Raw genomic sequence first — 19,983 nt, 5'->3', positions numbered from 1 at the left:
CAATGCACTCTCACAGTGAAATAGGCCAGGAGTATTCTGGACTGCAAGGAAAAGTGTGGCCAGCAGGTCAGAGGAGGTCCTTCCTCTCTGCTCCGCCCTGCCCCAGCTGCACCTGAAGTGCTGTGTCCAGATCTGAGCTCCCCAGGGCAAAAGAGAGGTGGAACTACTGGAGCAAGTCCATTGCAAGGCCAGAAAAATGACTGAGACACTGGGGCATCCTTCTTGTATGGACTACTGGTATTCTACAGCCCAAGTAAATGTAGGATGGAGAGGGGGGTTATCATCAATGTATATAAACACCCAGTGGAGGGAATCAGTATAAGGGAGCTGTCAGTGGTGCCTGGGGAGAGGACGGGAGCCAGTGGACACAACCTGAAATACACAAAGTTTCATCAGAAAACAAGAAAACCCTTCTTTATTGGGAGATACTCAAACACCAGCTGGAGACAGTCATCATCAGCCTTTTGTAGCTGACCCTACTTGAGCAAGTGAGGTCTGAAGAGATGCCTTCCATGAAATTAATCTGTGATTTAGGATTAATTGCCTGTGTTAAGCTTCCACTAGTTACTAGAATTTAGAGTTCTTAAATCTATGCTTTTTCTTTCTCTTGGAAAGATGGTGCTGTCGTACAGTAGTATTTTGAGAGTATTTGAGACTTGGATAGATCTGGATGATTGTGTACATTGAGAAAGTATTTTTAAAGCTTTTAAAAATCCTACTTTTTATAAGGATGTGGATATTTGACATTGGATATTTGATGGAATTTTTTAATGTAAAATTTAGGTTTTAGATTTAACTGTCATTCCTACACATATATTCATTTTCACAGCTTAATATCCTGAGTTACAGTTTAAGTATTGGCTTATTCAAGGAGTTGAAGGTTTCTGTGTCATTAGGCTACTATGTTGCTCTTGCAAACACAGGAGGAGGTGCAGAATCCTGTGTTTTAAGAGCCAAAATTCCATTATTTTGCTATATCCAGTAGCTGAGTTACAGAGGTTTTAAAAGTGCTGAAGAATGAGTGCAGAGATCCCACATCAGTTAGGAGAATCTGAAGAGGTTTTTTTTCAATACACTTTCAAAGTAGTAAGTTCAGCTCTTGGAGATGTCTGTACAATGCACCACTTAATAGTCAATACCTGAAGTTCCAAAGGCTTAATGCATTTTTTGAAACTGTAAAACACAAGAAACGAAGACAATCGATCTTGTTCCACAAGCAGCATAGGAGCACCACTGAACAGAAGATAATTTTCTTCTATAAGGATTGTGAGCATAATTTAAGATGTTTATTATTCCTGTCACAAAGGAACAAATGAAAATTTGACTATCAACATGTTTAAAATCTTGTGGAAATGCCTTTTGTGCTTTCCTATGCACTTGGAATCAGTGAAGATGCTCACATTATTCTGTATCAAGCTGTTAAAATCTTTGTTCATCACCTTTATTATTATGGAAAATGTGCGGGAAAAGAAACAGGTGTAAGATTTCTACCTGCCCCTCATCTTCCCTAGAGCTGGCATAATTGTGTTGATTTTTTTCTTCATACTTTGTGTTTTTTTCTGAAAATGGGAAAGGCAAACATGTTAGAGGAACTAATACAAATAGTCCCTTTAGTCTGCATTTTCAGAATTTTAAAGAAACAAATCGGGGTTAACATTATTATTTTCAATATTTTTTGTTATTTATGGTCTTCTTAAGAGTCACTGCTTCAAATGCAGATAGGCTGCTTTCCTGGAAACAGACTGGAACTCTAAGCAAAAACTTTCAGATAGTCTAAGTGGAAATTTATTCTCACAGAGGTGATTTGATTCTTGGGGCTGTCCTGTGAAGGGCCAGGAGCTGGACTTCGGTGATCCTTGTGGGTCCCTTCCAGCTCAGGATATTCTGTGATTCTAATTAACCTGTCCACAATGATGTTTGAAAGCAATGTCTTAGCAGTGCATGTTAAATTAGAACGTTTAGAGTTAGTTTGTTAGCTATAATTAGTTTGATTTTTTTTTCTCCATTTGCCCTTTCAGGTGCTGTTTCATAATTAAAACCAAACAAAACTAAGCTAAAGTATATTAACCCTGAGTTTCACATTTAAGTTTCAGTTTTCAGCCATTTTAACTATGTTGCTAAAAGAAGTGGGATTTTATTCTGTATATACAGTAAAATGCAGAAAGGCTCTGATTTCTCTAAAGTCTTTGCATCCACTTTTATAGTTAGCAAGTTTTATGTTTCATTAATACATAAGAAATCAATATTTTTCTCTATCCTTTCAATTAGAGAAGGTGACAAGTATTTTATATTGCCAGCTCCTGTATCATGTGTAATGTCAACAGTTTCTAGAATTAGGCTGTGGGTCACTGGAAGGCTCTCAGACTTTGCCTTAATCTGAATAGTCTAAAAACTTTACTCTCCAAAGCAATTCATTTAATGGAAAAAGAAGATGGTAGGAAAAAAGGGAAGGGAAAGCCTTGGAAATTAGGGCAACGTAAATGAGAGTACAAATGAACACATTTGTTTCATTTTTATAGGTCTGTGCTTTAATCCTTACTTGTTTAGCCTTCCAGCAAAGGATGCTGTTTTCTTAAGGGAATCCAGAGGATCTAAATATTTGATGTTTGATGATGGGACTGTGGATGAAGCAGTTACTGTTTTGTCATGAGGCTTACTGTATTTGGGGAGGTATAAATATGAAAAATATTCAAATAGACTAAATGTTAAACTGCAGCTGAACTGACTGCTGTTTTCAGAGCACCTAAGCATCTTGATTAGTTTTTTTCATGTCCATAATAATTTTTGCAGTGAGTTTTTATGCTTCAATGAGTATTTAGTCTTTTATTCACTCAATAAACTGATTCTTTTCCCCCTCACTCTGTTCTCTTATGCTTCCCACTCCATAGTACCTGGTTATGGATTACTATGTCGGAGGAGACCTGCTTACATTGCTCAGCAAGTTTGAGGACAGACTCCCTGAAGATATGGCTCGTTTTTATTTGGCTGAAATGGTGATAGCCATCGATTCAGTTCATCAGTTGCATTACGTTCACAGGTAAGTAATCAGAGCTCCAAATTCCTGTTAGAGTTATGGAGAGTTGCTTGATGGAGTGAAACTACTTCCTGTGAAAATATTTAAAGTTGGTAATAAGTGCTTGCTGTGATACTGAGCACGATAGAACCAATCTCTCTGTATGTTGTGGTTACTGGAGCTGTTGCTAAACTTGTGCATATGGTCAGAGGCATGAATGAACCTCTGAATGCATCTCATGACCTTGCACACTGGTGTGTTTGAGAGTTAATGGTCCTAATTTATAAAAGCAAAACTGGAAACCTGTTTGTGAAACGTGATCAGCTTTGAACAGGTTTATTGAAAGGTCAAATCCTGTTTCTTCATTAATCTGTTTGATGTATACTGAAGCTGAAAACATACCACTCTCTGCTTTGAAAATTTTTTCAGCATTTTCTTTTGGACTTGAGCATATTAGCATTAAAATAAAGTGAGGGCAGCTAAATGAATGGAAGTACTTAAATTGTGGTACTTACCTTTACCTTAGTGTGTGTGTGTATATATATATATATATATATATATATATATAAAAATCCTGTGTTCACAGGAAAATATTAAGTCATTTGTGTCTAGCTTTTTTGGAGACCATGATTGATTTTTCCACAAAACCAGCATCATCTTTTCTTTGATACATCATTCTCTGCTGAACTCCATGGTAATTCTTATGTACAGAGGAAAAGGTTATCTTACAAGAGGCAGAATCTTCAAATGCTCTCAACAGATGTACTTGACTCTGACAGAAGTCAGGAGGAAAACTCCCAGTTCTTTAAGCTGAATCATTAAGTTGGCAGAATGAGCTCGTTTGATACATCCATCTATCGTGCTTAATTAGAGTCTGTACTAACCATGTCCTCTTTTACTGTTCCCACTTGGCTACTTCACTGCAAAAAAAGAGGAATGCGGGCAGTTTTAGGGTTGGGTTTTTGTCCAAAAGGTGTATTGTGGTTGGTTTTGGTGTGTTACTGGGTTGTGTTGTATTTCCTTTGGAATTCTGGCTTCTCATGAGAGATGTGGAGGGGTGGTGCGAAACTGCAAATCACTGCTCTGGAATAGTCTGAAGTCTGCTGGTTTTGCTGAAGAACTGGGTCTACCTGCTAAAGACAGCTTTGTGTGATAATGTCTCATGGAAAAACCCAGAGTACTCTCCTTGAGTACTGAAGATTTGAACTGTGTGATTTCTGCCTCTTGTTTTTGTTTTGTTTTTTGCTTAGGACCTGATGTGAAGGGGTTTTGCATTCAATTTAATTTGGATCTAGTTCTTAAAATGTGTTTGTGGGTAAATTGGTAAGACACTATCTATTGTTGCCAGGTTTTTTACCCAGTAAATCTGCCTATAGAGTAGTAACTCTTTCCAGAAGAACAGATTCCTCCTACTTTTTCCACCAAACAGATCAAAATCTTTGTAATCCAGTACTGTTAGTATGTAATGTGCAACAGATGTGATGTTTCCATCCTCAAACAGTAGTGTCCCCAAGATGAAATAGGTGCTCGTGTAAAATTTGAAATGAAAATAGTAGCATTGCAGCTGAAAATAACATGCTAATTATTATGCTTGCGTATTTATTCATGCAAATTTTTAACAAAAAAAAGCCCCTATGCATTCTCAGTCCTTTGTTGTTTGATTTGTGACGTTGCCAGTGAGTTTCACGTTCATAAAGTTCTAAGTGCCACTTTGGCATTTTATCATTAGTGCTGCTGTAATACAACGCCTGTTTATAAAGGTATGTTTGGCAAGATTAAAAATGTAAAGAGCACTTGGATATGTGTTAATTGATCAGCCTTTGAAATGAAATCTGTTTCACTGTTAGTTTTATTAAGTTGTTTGCAACTGGTAAAGCAAAAGAAAGGAAAAGAAAACACATCATCTAAATGCCACTAATGCTCTTTTCCTGAAGGCTTAACTGTGGTGGCCACATCCTTTTTTTGGGAGTGCGTTGCACACAGCAAAGGATGTAGGAGGAGAAGGAGGAAATAGTGCTAAAAGCTGGATTAATGTAGCAGCTGCAGTAGTGGTATTTCAGATGAATAGCCATTGTGCATCAGGATTTGATCTGGGTTGGTGCTACTGAACTAGAAACCGTGCTTTAGGCGTGTTTTGGTCAAGGTTCTATTCACACAGTAAGATAGCAGATTGCTTTGTTTTGTTTCCTTTTAGTGCCCCAGTTCTTTCAGGATAGATTTTCACATTAACCATTCACAGTGGTGTACTTTGATGGTAATTTTTAGGGTTTCTGTGAATGTTTTTGTACTTTTTAAAAATGGTATTTCTGTTTTCGTTCTGAGTGTGTCACTCCTCTTGGGTCTTTCTAGCATCAATCACTTTTTAGTTGTCAATTAGTTTTGTTTGGGAGTGATGCTGATCACAGTAGCTGTTTTTGTGCCAACCACTCTGATGTCAAATGCAAGACGCTTTCCTTTCCTAAAGTACATTGGCCAAGATTCTGAAATGTCAAATACAAACAACCTCAGCATTAGTTAAATGACTGTATTTCAGGTTTCCAGTTCCAAATTTGAGTGCTATTTCTGCACTAGTGTTGTGGGATTGCAGGATGAATTTATAGTGGGAAGGAGATGAAAATCCAGGTATTAATAAAATTTTGCAGATAAATTGCATGGTGTTTTTGAAGCTATCTCCTGATACCTAATGAAATTAAGAAAAAGAAAAGTTGCTGACTAAAAGTAACATTGATACTACCATTTTTTGGGTATTCTTAATGTTTTCTCAGGTTGTATCCTCTTTTTAGTTTCAACAAATATGTGATCCAATATTTTTGAGATAACATCAGTCAGAACAGAAACCTTGGATAATTTTTCATCTCTGACTAATTAATTTCTGTGAACAAATCTTGTGGTATTTTACCTGATAGGTAAATGATGGGTTGGAATGTAAACAAAATGGCCTTTTCTTTAGTATCTTAGCTTTTGCCATTGGTATGAATTTACTAGCACTGGCACTACCAAGTGATGTTGAGAGCTCCAAGGCTGGCTTTAGAAAGGAAACTTCATCTAAGTGCAGCTGTTCAAAATGAGAAAGGAAGTAATATTTGTACCTCTCACAAATTCACAACTGCCTTGGGAAGCTTATACCTAACCCTGATATCTTCAACTACAATTTGTAGCAATGAAGTGATGCTTGCTTTTAGGCCAAGGTTAAATATTTTCTTGTGCCAGTCTTCTGCAAATTGTAGTATCATACAGGTTAAGATTTCCCTTTTATTAGGAATCAGCATCAGTTTGTCTTTTATTTTTATAAATTTTTAGCACCTTTCTTTTCTTTTTATTTTTTTTTCCTCTGAAAAAAGTCTCTACAAGCATTATTATTAATTTTAGTTTCAAGGTTGTGTTGTTACCTAATTCCTCATGGCATATGTTAAAATCTTATATTTGCATACATTATCAAATATCCAGGTGTGGACTGCAGTAAAACTCTTCTCAGTTTAAGCTAGGTAGTTACACTTTCTTTATGCATGTTGTGTTACCACAAACACATAACAATTGTTTTTCCTACAACACCTTTATGATTTTATTGGTGAACCAGGTTTTCTCTCAGTTTTATGTAAAGTAGAAATTCTTAGTTTTGTCTAAATCCTTTAGAGTAAAAAAAGACTGGAGAAGTCCTGTCTGCCACCGGAGGAGATTTTCCCTGAGATTTGCAGAAGATGCCCTCTGGACAGGAGCTTGTCCGGGGCACACTCAGTGTGCCACTGGTGGCTTTGCACACCCCTGCACTGCCTGTGCCACTGCCTTTTGTGCTGTCTTCCAAGGCAGCCCCTTAGGTAGGGTGCATCTAAGTCTGTCTCTGTCCTATATTTAATTTGGGGCATTACATCTTCTTGAAAAGTACAGAATTATAAGTGTTAATGTGCTTAAATAATTTTCATCTTGGCTTTCTTTCCTCCACCTATTTATTCTGTGCAGGGTTGCACAGCGATTCAGGGCAGAGCCGATTTGCAGCTAGGGAGTGTTCAACATTTAGACTCATGATCCTCCAGACCACTGCAAAAATACTCATTTAAAATAGTTTCCATATATTGGCACATACCCACATTAAACAGTCTTTTTTTTCTACTGAATGGTAAAGCAATCCTTAGTTACCTTCTTACTAAGAAAATATTTTGGGAAGATAATGAAACACCTGTGTTAATTACTATTTTTGTTGGTTAAGTTTAAGGGAGGATAGTTAAGACTACAGGGCAAACTCTTTTAAGTTACATACATGTCAGGTGTTGTCTTTTGCATGTGAAAAGATAGGCATGCAAAGCCTAAACACACCCACTTCCAGAAAATATGTGAGATTACAGTTAGCTTCATCAGGGTGTTTCTGGATTTCTGGTTGCTGCTGTCTTTTAGTTGGAAGGATTTTACCATTCTAAACCACCAGATACCTTTTCTTATTCTTCTCTTTCGATTTTCTCTATCAGCTTCTGAAATTTAAGCTGAGCTTCACTGGAACATTTGAGTTCCTAAAATATAGAGCAGCAGAATTCTCTGAGGAAGTGACATCCTTTCTGAGAAATACTGAACGTAAGGGAATAAATCCATTAGAGGCATAAAAGAACTGTCTATTTCCTATCAAGCCAGACTCTTTGCTTTTAACAAGAAGGTTCTATTTGTCCTCAGTAGAAATCATCTTAGGGACATCCCTGAAATATTTACTGTCAGCAGGCAGCTGAAATCTGGTAGCCTTTGTAGGATGCATTTCACTTTCAACTGTAAGTTTCAGTGCCAGCGTATCCATTTTTGACTTGCTGAATAAGTGGTTTTCTGTCTTCTGGGTGTATCCCATCTTCAGTGATCATTAATTTGCTTAAGTGGAAAATTTAGGGGTGGAAGGCCCATCTTGGGAGTTAGCTGCATTGCGCGGTGTGTCTGAGTTGAATTGGCACAAGGATGAGCCAAGTGCTCTGGCCTTTGGTAAAGTGAGCCCTCACTGTGGGTTTGAAAGAAAGCAAGGTCGTATTTTAAGTGTTTACTAAACTTTGCAACAGACATAATGTGGAATACACACATGAAGATGTCCTTACAAAGTGCTGAGAATGAAGGAAACAGGGCTAGAAAAATAAGGAAAAAATAACATCAGATTATTTTGATAGTTACTGAAAATGTATTGCTTTGAAATGTGGCATGGTTTAGTTTTACATGGAAAACTGCAGGGACAGAAAGTTATTTTAGTGCGTGTTTAGTAAGCCAGTGCTTCCTTGCAAAGTATTTTGTGACAAAGGTAGGAGAGCTCTGTGAGTTGTTTCCGCTCCATTTTTCCACTGAGGAGGGGCTGGATACAAAGGTTATCTGGGCCTTTATTCTGCCCTGTGACCTGGTACGGTACAAACGCTGGCAGCTGCTCTCAAAGTGTGCCCTCGGGGTGGCACCTGACCTGCACTGAGGGCTGCATGAGGTTAATGCTGCTTGACTCCAGTTCATCAGTAGGATTTCCAAAGGAGCTTGCCATGACCTAGAAGTATTTTGAAATAAAGGACCTGCTAATGTGCCAAGAGCTAGTGGATCATACTGGCTGTACCTCATGGAGAAGACAAATGGTTTCTTAGAGTGTCTCTTGGGAGTGTTAATTGGAGTGAAAGCTGTGTAGTGAGTGACTGAGCTGGTATGGACCTGTATGTATATTCTGTGTTATTCAAGCAGAAGGAGTTTAAAAACCCTAAAACCAGCTCCTTAAGCAGTAGGAGCCTTCAGCAGTCCTTTCAGCAGAGGTGCATTTGCAAATGTATCTTTGAACTTTTTTTCCCCATCGTTCCTCTCTCCCCAAGCTCCGGGTGTTCCTTCTTCTCTGCTGAAACAAAGGCTTGTGGCGCTGTGCAGGGAACTGAACAAGGACACCAGGCCAAGTGAGAAGTAACTTTACACTTTAACTAACCTGGGTCAATTCTTCAGTCTTACAGAGAATAGGAGGAAGTCGCTTTAAGTCGGTCTTTCCAGTAAAAACATTGTTCATTACATTGTGCCTCTTTCTCCCCTACATCCCTTGAGTATATCTATATCCCTTGGGATATCTGGCAATGTGATTTTAAAGAAGGAGGGGCATGAGAAACTGTTGCAGTATCATAAATGTATGATATCCTCAGCTTACCATAAAACCTTCCCCTTTAATGTTTGACCTCCTAACAAAGGAGGTTGGTTATTGGCAGCTGAGGAAGGCTGGCATAACCCGGGCTGCACCCCTCCTTTCTTTCTGAGTCCCTACCTGTCCTTTAGCTGGTACTAGTTCTTCCTTACTAGAAAGGAGACTCAGGAAAAGGAGGAGTGTGTAGATGAAGAATTTCTACTTTTTCATGTCGATTTGTGCACCTTCTGGATGAGATTGCTCGAAAGGCAGATGGATGTGAGCACTCTGCCAGATGGTATGTAATCCCCCTTAGGTAGGAATTGGTTGTTATTGTCATAAAACAGAAGTGTTTAAACCCTCCTAAATGTGAAAATGAGAGAGACAAGAAATAGAGTTTGATTGGAAAAGGTACTTTTTAACTCTTAAGGGGAATATTATTAATGCCTGAAGTTTTCTATAGAAAAACCTGTAGTCTTCCCTCCCAAGTAATAATGTTTAAAGCAACACTCAGAGGATGCTCAATGTGATGGAATTTTCAAGAACTCCTGCTGCCTCTGGTATAAAGATTGATTTTATTTTTTTGGTGTTTGCAGAGGAAAGGTCCACGTTAGAACAGTCATAGCTCTGACATGACATCTGTTTCAGTGTTTAATGAAGTTGGAAGTGTTCACAGAATTTAATAATTTCTTTTGAGGACAAAACATTCATATTTGCAGGCTGTTTTTATGTAAATTAAGCTATAATTTTACACTCATTCTCTTCTGATCATTTTGGGCCTGGAAATAATTTTTCCTACTACTTTCTTTGACATCCAAAATCAACATCAGGAAAGTACGTCAAAAACATTTTTCTTATTTCTGAACTTTTTGTCTCAGTGACTGTGGTTCTGAGCATGTAATTAGCTGTTTGTTTGGTTTGACCAAGACAGAATATTTAACTTCCAGTGATTTTGTTGTTGTTTATTAAGTTCAGAATGATGCAGGCAGAAATGAGGATGGCAGTTGTGTGATAGTCTTCATTATATTCAAGTTTTTTGTTATATGGAAAGGAAACTACCTGCCTTGTTTTGTCTTCAACAGACCGTCCATTTCATTATCTCCTCGTGAACACAGTATTTATTTCATCACAACCTCCTTTCATAGGGTCTTCAATTTTTATTTATTAATGCCTTGTTCCTCAAGTTCCTTCTTGAAATGCCTTTATTTTATGTGCCCTTTGCTTCCTTTCTAGTATTTGAAATACAATTTAGTTTATATTATTTGATTACATAAGATTAGAAGCTGCACTGAGCAAATTCATAATCATTATCTGACTTCAAATGTCATGTAGATTTGTCATTGCATAAATAAGCAATAATAACTTGGCTTTAGAGTCAGATATTCCTGCGGTGTTCATATAAAACTGTAACACTGAGATGCTTGCATGTATTCTAAGAATGTATATAAGAATGTATTATTGTTTTAAAACCTGGTTTCTTTCTAGAGCATTCTTCCCAGTGAATACTTGATGGATTTGGAGTGAAAATATCTTAAGTAGCTGAACTTTCAGATCTGACAAGTAGAAATTTGATGTTTGAATTTCTGAGTTGAATGGTTGTTGCCTCAACCACTCAATGCAGTACTTCTTTTTTTTCATAGTAAATTAAGATAGCCTTGCGAGATATCTTATTATAATAAGATAGCAGGGCAAGAATCTGATTCCTGGAAGGAAAGTTAAGGAAGTGTTAGTCCAAGGAACCTTGTCTGCATTGGAACTGTTCTTCATTCCCTCTTGCCTTTCCAGAAGAGCTGTTATTGCGTTGATAGAGGAGCCTACCTTGTGTCCATTGTAATAACAGCAAACTACTGCTGGCTTTTAACTTCTGAAATGAGAAAAAATAGGTCACTTAACATCCTGCAAATTAGAATACTGCTTAGCAAGCAGATGCTTGCATGAGGTCAGGCTTGGTTCAGTTGTAGAAGGTTCTGTGGTTGGGGTCAGGGAAGCAAGACCTTGTGGAGCTTTATCTGAAAAGTTGTATTAAAATCTTTATTGACTCAGGTGCTGCGATGTTTGTGCTGTTGAGTTTTTCTTTATTAGCTATTGGGGGGCAGCCTTTAGCATTTCCTCGTGCAGCAGGAAGCAGTGATATTGCTGCCACTGTAACTCAGTAATTCTTAATCAGATGCAGTGTGTGAAGTCCTGGAAAAGGGCATCAGTAAGGTAAAAAGAGAAAACAGTGCCTTAGAGGAGAAGGGAAAAAAAGGGATGAGGGGCTAAAATCTGATCTGCTGTAACAGCAGCAAAGTTATGTCTTCTTCATATAGGAAATTGAAGTAGCACAGAGAGGAATTTACTTATATTTAAGTGCAGCTCCTTTAGAGTTCTGCTTAAGTTTAAGAGCTGAAAATTCAGCCCTTATGTTTCTTTCCAAGATACTTTTTAAAAGATATATTTGCAGTTTTTTTTAAAGCAAGCATTGTGCCTTGTGCTTTATGTCAAAAGAAAGTGAATTTTTACATATGCAATTTGAATACAAAGGCTTTTCCAATAACACTTTATTCTTAATAAGTGCAATTTTAGTGTGTTTGAGCAAACAGTATACACTCTTTATTTTTACATTTCTGAGATGTTTTTCTGCCAAGCTACTGCAAATACTGGATATACTGGGATACATTTAAACAAAATGCATTTCTTCCTTTGTAGCCTCTGGCTACAGTTCCTTCCTTAGTCTGTTGCTCTCAGGAGTTTTATGCCAATGTCACAGAGCTTATTATATTTGGATCATGCCTTTCAATATGGTTTGTTTGTTCTCTAACAACAACAAAAGCAAAAAACACATACTGAACTATTTATGTCATATGTCTGTTGCTGCATGACATGACAGAGAAACTGTAGACATATGCTTCAGGCCTGGTCTGGCATATTCCCTCATGCTTCCTTGCTTTTTGGTTGGAATAAAGATTATATTACGGGTTGAACCTGCCCAAACACATTCTGAATGCCTTATGGGATGAGAGATTTTAGGATATATTTCTATTCTTTTCCTTGCTGTTTTGTAAGAATTAATGTATTGTTTTCATATTATTTCCCTCAAATTATAATATTTTTTGTGATTTAAACATGATAGGGGCTTATCTATTAATTGAGCTATTGCTTTTTTGTAAAATTTGCTTTAAAAAAATTAAAGCATTAAAGGATGTGTCAAAGGATGAAAGTGCAGTTTTGATCTCTAGAGGAGTGATCTTCTGAAAGAAGCATATGCTCACAATCCTCCTCAGATGCCAGAGATATCATAAGCTGATTTAAAGCTAATTTTGCATATAAATGTTTTGTTTTGTTATATGTATACGAACATGCTTCATTTTTAACATGCTTCCTTGTCTATATGCTGCAGTATTTTTAATTTGCTGAAGAGAAATTGTTACAGAACTCCTTCCATACTGATTAATCTGACACACCAAAATCTTTGTACAACTGCATTTGCAGGGCTGGCTCAGTGACTGAAAAGAGGTGACTTTACAGAGGGCCACATGGACACAGTGATAAGCAGAAACCATGAGAGCTTTACAAAGCTTTGCAAAACCAAACAAGCAGGGGCTGAAGGTTGTCTCACAGTAATTCTTGACAGTGAGGTGGTGAACAGGGTCAACTGGGCATCCCATTTAGGTATATTGGAGTTTTACACACTCTGGGAATTAGAAGATAGCTTATCATATCCTCATTTACTATATGAAGAAAGTGGAGCACAGGCATAGTGAAAACTAAAACACAGTGTGTAATTTCATGTGATGGGCATATTTTCAATTTTATGGCAGAGCAGTAGGGCTGTGGAGTTTGAGTTCAGGTTAATTTTGTCTCCAACACTGTAGGTGTACTAACAGCCAAGCTGCAGCTGAGAGTAAGTAGAACTCTATGAATACTTCCAAAAAGGCAAGTAGGTTTGGGGACTACAGTAAGTAAGGTAAAATAAGAAATCCACATGTGCTGTATTTCAAAGACTGGTTTTGATCAGAAGACAGTGTTGCAAAATAGAAAGAACTGGAGAATATAACGTTTCTTTGTGTGCATCTTACTTCAAAAAGTTTAGTAGTGATGGAAAAGAGCTAAATTTCTGTACCACCATGGCTACTTGATTTTGGTTTGCTTCATATTATCAGAGCAACAGTTACATTTTGCCATATTTGGTAGCCTGATTGGAGTTTCTTTATATGTGACTCAAAATTTTAGGAATTTCTTTTACAGATAACAACTTTTGAAATAGTTTTTCATGATAATGTTGAGTATGGTCATTCTTTAAGTTGTTGTTTAATCTTAGAGTTGTCGGACAACTTGTAAAATTTTAATGTCAAGGATTGTAAACATTATATGAGATGACATTTTGGAAAGAACTTGTGTTCTAGCTGCAGTATTTCTCACTCTGCTAGAATATTTCTGCCAGTGAAACCAAAAGCCACAGTTCCATCACACTGTAAATGTACAGAGTAAAATAATGATTTGGTGTACTCACTTCCTCCTGTGTCACTTACAATTGACAGGCTCTTGGTGTATAAGAGAAGCTGCTGCTGTTACACTCACCAGGAAGGTATTTACATTTTACACTGTTAAGTGTAATCTGATTTCTGTTATTATAGTCTTCAGTTTAGTAATTTCTGTATGTATGATATTTCAGTCTTCCCTGCTGTTACTGCTGTTTTTCAGCTTTGTAGTATCTACACATTTTATGAGTGTGCATTTATTTTTGTGCCAGGTTTTAAAGCTAAAATATTAAATCAGTTTCAAAATTGATCCCAGAGGATCAGCAGTTATAATCTCCCCCTCATTTTATTACCTCGTTCAGCATCATGCAAAGTCATCTCTCCTTTAGCCAGTGTATTATCAACACTTTTCCTAGTACTGTCATTTGTTCTTTTAGCTACACTTTCTCTCACGTGAGAAAAATTAAAAAAATTTAATATGGAATTGTGTCTCACTCTGTAATACTGTGACAAGAATTACCTGATCCTGATGAATTGTGCACACAAAGGAATTCAAGTTTTGCTTCCACTGTTTGCATGGCATAATGCAGTATTCCTCATAGTAATTCTAGGTATTATACATTATATTTAAGGAAATGAAGGTTATTTAGTGTCAATATAGTCCACGTGTTGTGCCTGATTAATTGAAACGGCTCCAAATAACATTCTCTTCCTCCTCACCTGTGTCAAAACGCTGGTGTTTCTTCTAAGAATGCAAAATCCAAAAAATGGTAGAAAATGTAAGTAAGAAAACTGACTTAGAGTGATAGCACTTGTCAATGGACTCAAAAAGAAATTACTGTCAAGTCACAACTCCTACTTAAATATTGAGTCAGCCTTTGCTTACCTTGTTTCTTTAAAACTATAATTTCTGGGAAATATTTGTCTGAGAGTGTATTACTAATGTCATGGTTGCTTTTTACAGTCAAATGCCTCAGAGAGTTTTGACTGCTGAATTGTAAGACATCATGATGGCCAGTTGAATATTCTAAGAGGGATTAACTTGTCTCTTGCCAAAAAAATCAGAATCTGAGTTCTGAGATTGTCATGGAAAGCAATGCAATATTGTTGTGTTGTGGTATATGATTCAAACCCTGACATATGCATGCCTTCTCACACATTTAATTCCAGTTGAAGAAACTGATTTATAATAAATGATGATGTTTGACTTTAACAATTAAATTAAAAAAAAAGTCTGTAATCAAGAATTATGGCAGCTTCATTAGAAACACAAACACAGAAGCTGCTCAGTTCAGTTTCCCTGGCGAGATAGTTCTGTTATCCCATTCTGCTTGTTCCATCATTTTCCTGCTTTTTCTGTGAATATACCAAAATTAAAAGATTTCTGGCCCACCATTTAAAAAATTATTTAGTAATTTCTGTACTCTGCCAGCAAATATATACATGAATGCAAATCAGATTTCTAATTTCCCTGCTTACCCTACGAACATGTTGCTAGAACCTTTCTATGTTCATGCCTGCCAAAACTCTGCCTGTCTCAATGTTTTTGTCTTCCTTCCATCCAGTGTGCACTAACATGAATGTGTCTATCTTAAAGTGTCTTGACAAAACTAACATGAAACCTCTAACACAGTGGAGCTTTTTTGAGGATATCATAGGTTGAAAAAAATCTAGATTTTCACTTTAGTATCTCGTGTGTGTCTTCACATTGCAGGTGCTGATTTCTGTGGGTTAGGCAATGTTGTGTGATGTTTTGGCTGTGCTTTTGTGATTCAGATCAATAAGCATTTCAGAAACTTGTTTTGTCTCTATTATTGCCTCTCAGTTCCCTAGTACCAGATCACTGCAGTGTAACATTTGTATGGACTATTATTGGCAGCATCAAAAACATCTTCTAATCCCTCTGTTCTAGAGTGATGAAATAATAGAATTGTTCTGAGAATATCAGGAAATTCCTGTTGCCACATGAAAACAGAACCTCTTGAACTGGATTGAAGTAGTTTCTGGTATCCTGTTAGACATTTTGACACAATTGTGATGTAGTTCTTGGGTTCTGTTATGATTGAAATGCTCTGTAACTGGTCTGCTTGAACACATTGCAGCAGTTACTGAAAAGCAAATGTACATTTAAGGTAAAAATGCAGCTAGTGTGTGAAATGGTTGAGATACACATGCAAGCGTGGGATTCGTGCTACAGGCTTTGACTTAATTTGTGTTTTATGGTAATGACAATCTTGGCTGAAAGTATCTGATGGTGAGATACTAGTTTGTACAACATTGAAATAAAACCAGTAATAATCTTACTGAAATTGATAATTACATTAGTATAATATATTAAGTAGAAGAACTCTGAATGCCCTGTCTTCTGTGTGTTACTTTTTTGGTATTTGTCTAGTCTAAAAGATCTTTTTGAAATACAATTTTATTTCAGTGAACAGTTACAACATTCAGATCTCAGCTCTGGGCAGGCAGTACTTAACCACTGTTATATAATTTTATATACTCCTTGGCACCAGATCTATGACAAGAAAGAAAATAATTTATGTAGATATTTTAAGCAGTGTTATGTTTATTAAAAGAACCAGCATTGAGTTGGCTATCAGTTTTGCAGGGTGTTGGGCTGTCTTATCTTCACTGTGCTTTTGCCAAGGAAGGTTGGAGCAGATGATCCTTGTGGTCCTTTCCAATGTGGTATTCTCTGATCTATTTACAACAGGTCATGTCAAATTGAGTACTAAAAATTTGGTATTTAAGTAGCAGCCATTGCTTTGTGATGTTTCAACTCAGAATAGGAACCTGTCTTTGAATCTGTGAAAAAGAAAAGTGTTAGGCACGTGGGTATCTTTGCTTACTTAGGAAGTATTGTTTGCTCGTACTGCTTTGGTAATGGTGTTAATAATGTCAAGAATGGTGGAAAAATGTCTCCATTTTTAAAAACAAACACTCTGCTGAAAGCTGTTTGGCTGGTGGTGAGTTCAGAACAGGATCTCTTGGCTGGAGGTGAGGCACAGGCACCAAGATCTTTGATTTCACACTTCTGAAAATATTTCAAACAAGTAAAACTAGGGTTTTTTTTAATTCAGACTTTTCCTGATGCAGATCAACTATAACACATATACAAAGGAAGTTTTTTATTAATTCTGCTTATATATCATGTTAATAAATCATTTATAGATGCAACAGGTCAACTTGCTAGTTTAAGTTGGAAATTGCTGTTCCTTGCTTTAAAAATTTTGCTTTCCATTTGGTTTCCAGAAAGAAAAGCAATGCTTGAGTCTCAGCCAGACAAGAATGATTAATTCATCATTCATCAAGTCACATATCCCTCAATTCTCTAAGAATTAAGGTCAAAACTAGCTAAAACTGCTCATTATGCAAATTCTGATGTGCACCTTCTGTAACATTACATACAGCCAAAGACTTACTGTCAGACTCCTTGTTAACCATTAGGTGCACCAGAGCCAACTAATTCTACTTAAACAGGCAAGCAACAATGAGATTAACTGTAGGTTAAGTGACTCAAAATAGCAGCTTTGATCCTCCAAGTGACCAGCAATTTAAATGGTGGGGAGACCAGACAGAAAATAAGCATGGGGGTGAGGGAAACAAAGAAGAGGGAGATAGGAGTGACTTATGAGAGCTTGAGGGATGGTATGTGTGATGTACTGTTGAATATTCCTAACTAATTGTTTGTTCTAGGATAGTATTGTTTCTTTTAAAATTGTGAATTCAGCCACAGCTTTCACTCAGTAGCTGCAGTTCTCCATTAGAATCTCGCTTTAGTAAAAACATGCAATTGAGGCACATCAGTCATATCCTTAATCTCTAATAAAAAAAAATCAGCAATGGTGTGAAGTGCATAGTTTTCTACTATATGTTCTCTCATTGTTACTTCTTGATATGAATTCTGTTGTTGCATTCAGTGATAGGACTAAAAATGAGAAAGCTGGAATGGCTTTCCATAGTTTTCTCTGACATGCAGGGTTGTGGTTCACCTGGGTGCTTCAGCAAACTTGACTCTTACCTGAGCACCAGCTGACTCTCACCACCCTCCCCTTCAGGAGGGGAGGGGTCTGCACAATGTGCTGCTTTTCAACATTTTCAAGACTCAAAACTCCTCTCTCAGACAAACTCCTCCTTTCTGCAGTTAATGGCTCTTGTATGAACATCAAATGTGAAAAATCACAGTGGAAAAAGGAATAATTGGTTATTACTAAATAATCAACAGGCAGGCTAGGACTTTGAAGCACATCTTCACATCCTGTTCACTGTTTCCTGTCTTTTCCGTTCTACTTCCATTCATGTTTATACTCTACAGTAAAGAAAGTCTTCCTAGGAGAAAAAAATCCCATACTGTGTAACATCCTCCTTGGTATCCCATGGTCAGATGAAGGATCAGAGCCTCAGTCTCTTACAGAATTCTCACTCAAATTCTCTCAGTCTGAAAAACAGACAGGGTAGAAGAACCTCTGACTAAAGAGTGAGGAAATGAAAATTTAAACCCTCATTATTTAAATAATTTAAACCCAGAAATCTGTTATTTTCAATGTAATTTTAGTGTCAAAAAGGAAAGCACCCTTTCCTGTCCCAAAACAGCAAAATAAAAGAAAAAAACCCCTTTTAAGAATAATTGGGCACAGGAGATTTCTGGAGAGTGTCCTGATTCACCTTGCTGTCCCCCTGGACATGGTCAGAAACAAACCTCTACAATTTCACATGGAATTAGCTTGACATAAATGAAAAGCTAATGCCAAATAATAGTGTGCAATATATCTTTTTTTAGCAGTCGGAGTAGGGTTTCTGACAGAAATTACTCTTTGCCCTGCTCCTCTGTATTGAGATTTGGGAAGACTGGTTGTGTTTTGACGCGCCAGCGTGGCCACTGCAGTGCAGTGCTTTGGGCTGCCTTATCACCATGACTCCAAACTGAGCAATAAGTATACACAATGTTTACTTTTCAACCTTTAAAAAGGTATTTTGGAGTCCTGAGTGATATAGCAAATAAAAAAAAAGTCACATCATGACAGAGGTGAGAGGATTTTTATGTTTCTTCATTTCTGCTTTCCTCATGGATTCGGAGCCATATTTGTCCCTCCTCAGCTCCTTCCACTGCTGGGTTCTTCCACCCTGTGACTGTCCTCCCTCTGGAGGACTTGGTTTAGGGTTTCATAAGAGGGTCATGATGTGATTTCTCTGGCTGTGGAACAGCACACAGGAAATGATGCAGTCCTGTTGCCTGTGTCTTGTCAGTATACAGCCTTGCCTGTGTACACTCCTGTAACGAGCTCACTCTTTTTCTTGCTGCCTCCATCAAGGCTTTCATTCATCCTACACCAGCATTAGTCAGGTCAGTGGTTGACATGAAATAAATAATAACATGAAATAATCTAAATTTCCAGTGAAATATGAGTTTTCTTCCTTCCAGTGCACTTATATAGGTGCTTTTGCTCTCCTTTGCTCTGTCTTCCTAAAAACAGTCACTTTGCATTTCTTATGTTCAATAGCAGTATCTTCTGCTGTATTTAACAACTTGTAAATAGAATTCCTTCAACATAGTTTTTTGTGGGGTTTTTTTTGGATAACCAAGAGGTAATAAATATGATGGTGTATTTGCAATACATATAAGAACATGTTCAAGCTGAGGGGAAGCAAGAGAGATTATCCTAAATTTAGTTTTATTATTTCAGGAGTAGTAGGTTCTTTGCTCCTCACTGTTCTACTTTTTACTTACTCACTAGGAAGGAATCTTTTTTTCCTAATAGCATTTAACCTCTACACTGTTAATTTAGGGCACAATTAAGTAGAAAGCAGATTTGGCAAAGCTATACTTTTTTCTATTGTTTTTGTTCTTTTCTCCCACCTCCCCTTTTTTTCTTGGAGAGGGGTAGATACTCTTTAACAACATTGATTTCCATTAAAAAAAAGGAATCCCAAGTACCTGTGTAATTGCTGAATAAACCTTTATTGGGCAAAGGACGAAGAAAGCAAAGGTTCTGTGCAGCACATTAAAATGGCTGTGTAGTAGTGTTATTTTCGGAAATGTTCTTCTTCTGCTGGGGAGTCTTTCAAAGAATAAATGAAATCTTAAGCCCTACTAGCCTGGGAGAAGAGCAGTAAAACATATAGAATATAGCAGTGCTTCTTCACATATTGCAAGAGCTATGGCAACTATTTGATGTATATATTTGTTCTCTTGGGATGGCATTGGTTTTCTTCTCCTTGTAAACTATTTTTTTTAGTCTCCAGGGTTTACTTGCAGCTTTGCATCTTATCTTTGTTCTCTTTCCCACATAACTCAGTAACAACAAACAATTCATTTAAATTTTTGTAATGTGCTCCCTATTCCTGAATATTTTATGTGCCCTTAAAATATGTACTACTTTCTTCTGTGTTTCTCCCCCTCCCTTTAATAC

General features: G+C 37.1%; 1 protein-coding gene across 5 annotated transcripts in view; it reads left to right on the top strand.

The window, feature by feature from the left end:
• Nucleotides 1–19,983, top strand: part of CDC42BPA (CDC42 binding protein kinase alpha) — a 180,341-nt gene that overhangs the window by 70,712 nt on the left and 89,646 nt on the right. For all 5 annotated transcript variants that reach the window (XM_063391149.1, XM_063391146.1, XM_063391145.1 and 2 more), the window contains exon 6: nucleotides 2,889–3,037. In XM_063391149.1, the coding sequence (XP_063247219.1) occupies nucleotides 2,889–3,037 (149 nt within the window). The remainder of the gene's footprint in view (nucleotides 1–2,888; nucleotides 3,038–19,983) is intronic.

The sequence above is a fragment of the Prinia subflava genome, chromosome 2 (assembly GCF_021018805.1).
Source record: "Prinia subflava isolate CZ2003 ecotype Zambia chromosome 2, Cam_Psub_1.2, whole genome shotgun sequence".
In the NCBI taxonomy this organism is placed as follows: Eukaryota; Metazoa; Chordata; class Aves; order Passeriformes; family Cisticolidae; genus Prinia; species Prinia subflava.
Note: the sequence above shows the minus strand (reverse complement) of the source record. Positions and strands in the feature narration are given on the sequence as shown.